General features: G+C 37.1%; 2 protein-coding genes across 7 annotated transcripts in view; one reads left to right on the top strand and one right to left on the bottom strand.

Moving 5' to 3' along the window:
• LOC100745772 (glutathione S-transferase 1-1) overlaps positions 1-6,000 on the top strand; it is a 98,578-nt gene that overhangs the window by 49,499 nt on the left and 43,079 nt on the right. The gene's annotated exons all lie outside the window — the stretch shown is intronic.
• LOC100745525 (acid sphingomyelinase-like phosphodiesterase 3a) overlaps positions 1-6,000 on the bottom strand; it is a 50,145-nt gene that overhangs the window by 21,471 nt on the left and 22,674 nt on the right. For 5 of the 6 annotated variants that reach the window (XM_033319076.1, XM_012381635.3, XM_033319077.1 and 2 more), the window contains 3 exons: positions 4,854-4,927; positions 3,079-3,147; positions 1,937-2,093 (listed from right to left, as the gene is read on the bottom strand). In XM_033319076.1, coding sequence (XP_033174967.1) covers positions 1,937-2,093; positions 3,079-3,147; positions 4,854-4,911 — 284 coding nt within the window. In that variant the 5' untranslated portion in view covers positions 4,912-4,927. The remainder of the gene's footprint in view (positions 1-1,936; positions 2,094-3,078; positions 3,148-4,853; positions 4,928-6,000) is intronic. The other variant, XM_024365387.2, reaches the window with a different exon arrangement.

Here is a 6,000-nt window from a genome sequence, read left to right as displayed (position 1 = left end):
AAAAAAAAAACCCCCCCCCCCCCCGAAAAAAACAGAAACAAAACTTAAGAGAGATAAAGCAATGTTCTTCAGCATCGACAATTTAGAAATTGGGAAATCGTAGAATCAACATTGGAGAAGTTGTTTTCATTCTAAATCGTTTTTAGAAGAGTTTACAACCGGTTTATAAACTCTTTTTCCGTAAAAAAGAAAGTTAAATGAATGTGAGAGTAACTATCCTAACGAATAAAATGTGTTTTCTCCGTATTTACTTCTCTATCTTCCCTATTGCGAGAGAAACAAACTTTCTTAGTTACCTGATAATTGGTTAGAAGTATAACGCATACATGTATACACATGGAACTGCTGAACTTTCGTGCATGTTATGCATGCTGGATAATGTGGTTGCACAGTACTATGCGTATAAGTTTGTTTTACAATAGGATTACAGCTCAAACACTATATGTGCATATATATCTGTACCTGCGTAGAAATACTTAAGAATTAATGGAATTGTTAGGTTTTTACAAATTGTGTAACATCTGCTCAAAGCAAATAAAATAATATTCCAGGAATTGTATTATTTCAAATCGTATTATAGATACACACGATTTAAAATTTCAATGGAAGAAAATTAAAGCGTAACCATCAAGAGAGAAACCGTGAGAAAGTGTAATTAAACACAACTCCCGCTTCTATAATTTCTTTCCGATAATAAGCTAAAGAAATTACAAGTGCAATTGGCTGGGATAATAAACTTATATCGATACTAATGAATGTTCATTAGATTTCGCAAATCAGAAGGGAATTATCAATTTGTTCGATAATTTATTCATAAGTGCATTAACATTCGCAATTCGGTTGTATGTAAATAAATCGATCAAACTCTATTAAACTAGCGATTGTACGGTTTAATTTATACGGAGCACGCAGCCACTGTGTTGCGTCCAACAAACACAAATCTTTATAGTCCACTACATTCTTGTTCCTCCAGTTTGCGAATTATCAATTATCAGATTAGTTTACGAAACTGCGTGTTAAAGGCTAATCAGTTTTCGTTGATTCATCGGCCAATTTACTAATAGCCATCAGAACATTCATGCGATACCGATTCGTCATCCAATCGAATGCTCGTTAATTTCATCCCCGATTTCTATTTCCGTCCGTTGTTGACACATTGAATATTCGTCGTTTATTATTTTCGTAGTTACCCGGTAATTAGAATTTCACGTCACATTATCTGGGCATTCGTTTTTATTCATTTTTTACTCCATGAAAATCGAATTGTCGCGTTAAGCTTGTTGCTCCGATGATAGCGATACGCCGATTAATCGGTTGAGCATTCCGCAAATCCTACATCATATCGCTAATAATAAGAATACTAAAGTGAGCAGCGTTAGCGTAGTATTTTTGATTGTCAACCCAACTCTATATAACTTTTGACTTGAACCGCGAACGAAGTTGTAGAATGAAAGTTCTGACAGTGTCGAGATTCGAGCTGTATAAGCTAATTTTTCAACAAGTCAGACACCGAATTTAATCTGTCCATCGAGAAACGCGATATTTCGAACCACAAACTGAGGAAATTTAAGTCGGTTATCAGCATTTCGGAAGCTTTTCATTTCAAAAAAATACTATATAATTTCGTTACTCCTTTTCTCGTTCGTTCAGTTGTTTGTACGAGAAACGTCGAAAGTTCTTCGACGATAAGAGATATGCGTGTAATAGCTGTAAAAGATATTAGCACATACCCTTGCAATATCGACATATATTCTATACCATATATCGATATATCCTTATTAAACCTTTGTAGTCATACGATAAGTATCTGTTATTGAGCGATAGAAAATTTAATGTACTTGTACCTATTTAATTAGTATGTAAATACAATAAATGTAAATACGATGGCATGTCAATACTATTCATAGTCATTCGTAGTACAAATTTGTAAACTTACCCCGTCCAAAGAACGAACTTGATTCCTTCGCCGCGATTGGATGTCATTGCCATCGCTGCTGATTCTACCAGGGCCCAGGGCGAATCGCAGCCGTAGTCACCGAATTCTCCGGGGGTTTTCCGACCGCTGTTCACACCGTTCTTCGTGTTCCAGCACGCTGAAAGCAGGGACCTGGCTAAGCTGAAGAGGAAACAAGAAGACAAAAAAAAAAAGACAAAGAAAAACAGAAATGAGGAAACGAACACGTGGGAACATAGTGCTCGTATTAAGGGAGCAGCGCAGCGGACGCTCGTGTATTGCCACGCTAACGTCCAAATGACACGGAGTCGGCCCCAGCTCGTGCTTGGTATGGGACGCAATTTCAGGTAGCGTTATTTCATGCAAACCTCGTGCCAACCAAACACGCCAGGTACTTTAAAACGATCGGTAAATAGCGACGGGAACAGGAGGAAAATATAGGCACGGGTAGCAAGGGGTGAAAGCTGAATATATTCTGTTCCTGAAATGTTTGACTAAACTTTAGGGGCGCACTGTGCAAAGGTTAAATCTCCGAAGGGAAAAATTTTATCGAATATTTTGCGACAGAGCTTGGGGAAAAAAGATTTCGTTTCTTCGGATTTGATTAACAGTCGGTGTTATTTTTTATAGATTAACAGTCTGTGATATTTAATCTTTTCAATGCCAATTATGATGGAACGACTGCTCTTTTACGAAATTTTATGCGAAAGATATAAATAATATCGAATCGATTGCCGAAGCGAATGAGATTGAAAACGAAGGGCAAGATTTCGAAGCCAAAACATAGGTTAATATGAAACATAAAGTTTCTTTATTATATTTTCATGTTATATACATCTACTTGTTTCATATACATGTATTACAGTAGCGTAATCGAAAAAAAAACGTATTATAATTTCGTGTAGGGACTGTTATCTCTGTTTACTATTTTATCGATCCAAGCGATCATGATGTTTGTTAAGTTTTGTCGGTAGGTGTATGTATATTTGTATATTATATCGATTGTGTGTATCTTTGCATCTCTGAATTTCGCACAGATGCATAAAGAATCGCTGTCTCGCGACAACGATAAGGAGAAGCCAAAGACATATAACGTACGTACAAAATAAAACGAAGTTACTTACCGTTTGCCGCGTTTGCTTGGGTGGAGTACCTCGGATCATAGTGGATGTCAGTGATGTGCCAGAAATACCCTAGAAGCAGAGAGAACGAGGTCGTCGCGCCTTCTGCGTTTCAGCTGCTATTTGCATCTCGTTCCGTTGCATTTTCATTCATCGTTTCTCCCCTACCGTTTCCGCGAATCAACGTAACGTCACGACGAGACAAGGATGCAAAACTGCGAAGTTGATGCCTTCGAAAACGCGAAGCACGGTTTCGAACGAATTCGATCCTCATCGGTAAACGGATTCGTATTTTCCAGCGCGACGAATCAAATCGAGACGAATCGAATCGCCGAACATAAGACGGATTGTTTTAAATTAGTCGCGCAATCCGTTTTCTCACGAAGTGCGGCTAGTTTGCAAAGTAATTAGACTCGACGATCGATTCAACGGGTAGATTGAATTTATCAAACCAACACACGCAATCCCGATGGCTGTTGTTGTTGAATCTCGAGCGTTTTAAATTAGGATGAATTAATATTTTGACCAGGATCGTTTAATTAGGATCGATCAAGAATTTTAAAGCACCGAAACGTAACAATATCGTGCAAAACTTTCCTGTCGGATAGGTCTTTCGCTGTGCGTTTCGAAAACGATATCTACACAATTTTTAAATAATATTGCACATAAGAGTAAACAGGACAGGATGGTGTAACAAATAAATTGCATACAGGATTGTTAAACTACCGTGTTGAAAAATTTCTAGTCAGTTCAGTTTGCAAAAGAAATCCGTACCTTCGTTCTATCTATATTCCGATCAAAATCTATCTTCTGTATTCTATCTTCTGTTTTAAATTTATATATTCTATTCCAGTTCTAACGTGATTATTAACAAGACTTCGGAGCTATATTTTTACGATCGATAATAAAATATTTATTTTTGCATTTCAGTTTCAATAATATCTTTGTCTATCCACTATGCACTGTACTATTATGTTTGTAGCCGCACAATTGCATAAAAATATGTACATAAACAGAGTGCAGAAATTTAACACCATTTAATTCTGTCCTGAAAGATGTTTTTCAACCGTTTAAAAGAAAAATGAGTATAAATCGTTCTGCGTAGGCCATTAAAAAGCTTCTAATACGAAGTAATAACGCGGCGTTATATCCAGGTGTTAAAGTTGCTGTTAATTATTTCAAATCGTATTTATAGGTTTAATAGCAAGTACAAAATGACTATACATTGTAAAGAAATGAATTCCATTTCAAATGTAATTTTTCATTTGAATGATCCAACGAAAATTTTTGTTTCACGAGTAAAATACTGCCAATGAGAAACTTTGGAAATTGAAATACTTTGCAAGTAATCATACTTATATCGGCATTCAAAGTAACCTTAGTTGAAACAGAATACCTTAGGGAAGATAAAGGAAAGGAAATTTCACGTAAATTGGGTCAAGGAATTTTCGTGAACTCGATAACTTTGTTATAACATTTTCGTTAGTGGTCGTACGTTACGTCAGCTTGTTAACTTCATCCATAATTAACCGTAACAAGGGGGAGGACGTTAATGTACGACTGTCGAATAAATTCTGTCTCGATCGCGTTCAAAGAACGCCGACCCATATTCGACGTGGAAAGTTTCACTCGTTTTAATAATTCAGCCAGTCGGCAACATGGTTGTATGCAACGAGAAATAACGCGTACAATTCAGACGCGCGTTACGTAGAATCGAGGTTGGATCTCCGCGGTACGGTAGCAAACACAGTCGTCTATATACGTATGCATACATTTACCTATTTTTCCTTGCACCGCGCATAGCCACGAGAGCAGCATCAGATAGTCACGAATCATCTTTCCAGCTTTTGATCTGTAATCAAGTAAATCAGTCGTTTAAAAAGTTGGTCAAAGTCGATTCAGCGCCAAATCTACCATTAGCCCATACCAGAGCCCTGGGGAACGATTCGCGACATCGGTAATCTCATTGTCATCGAAATTTACTAGTTCAAAATTAACATAATTTTATGGGTAAGTTGGAATAAAACCCTGGCGGCCTTATGAAATTTCATGAATCCGGCAACTTGGATCCGTTCGGTGCTAGGAACAACGGCTGGCCTCGATTTTAATCTGAAATTTAATTTCGACGGTCGTTGACAACGATGTGTCTTGTAAAAGAACCGTGGAGTAAACGTGCATCATAAAACACTTTACAAGCCTCTTTCGACTGCAGCGAGAGATCTCGGAAAAACGTCGACAAACCAATAACCGCTGCTCGTGGATCGTTCGACGACATAACAAAGAGCTGACGCAATACTTGAAGCGCATAAATACGCAACGTTTGGGACGACGGCACGCGTCGATGGAAGCGAACGTTGCGAACGAGCTTTATACTCGTTAGCGCTAGATTTGCTTGGTAGAGAAAATGCTTCTTCCTTTTCTAAAGTAACACAAGATTATTTCCCGAAAGACTACGAATGTTCGTGAATTTTTCTGCAATTTGATATGAAATTTCTGTATTAAAAGCTATTTTTATGTTTTTCTAAGAATATTTCTATTGAGCTGATTTTCAGAGGTTGCAGGGTATTATCCGTATAGAAGTATAGTTGTTCCGTTAGAGAACTACCAAACCATTTTCTACTTGTATAATTCTAATACTGAACACGTAAATCACAAATCTTAAATCAAATAGTAAAATAACGTTCCAAAAAGACTTTTCATAATTAATACCACATTTAAAAGGTATGAAGGTACTCTTTGATCGAACGATCTTCTATCGCTTTTAGTTTCAAGAACCTTACATAAAATATAAGACAAAAATCGAACTCAATTAAACTCGGTATCCGCCTTTCCCACGGCAGTAAAGTAGTTCAATTAGATATATTCTTGATACAAAGCATTATCGCGGAGTTAGGTTAATTATTCAAAGAATACTTGATGCGAGAG

The sequence above is a fragment of the Bombus impatiens genome, unplaced genomic scaffold (assembly GCF_000188095.3).
Source record: "Bombus impatiens unplaced genomic scaffold, BIMP_2.2 scf_0135, whole genome shotgun sequence".
NCBI lineage: Eukaryota > Metazoa > Arthropoda > Insecta > Hymenoptera > Apidae > Bombus > Bombus impatiens.
This window is presented reverse-complemented; position numbering and strand designations above follow the sequence as displayed.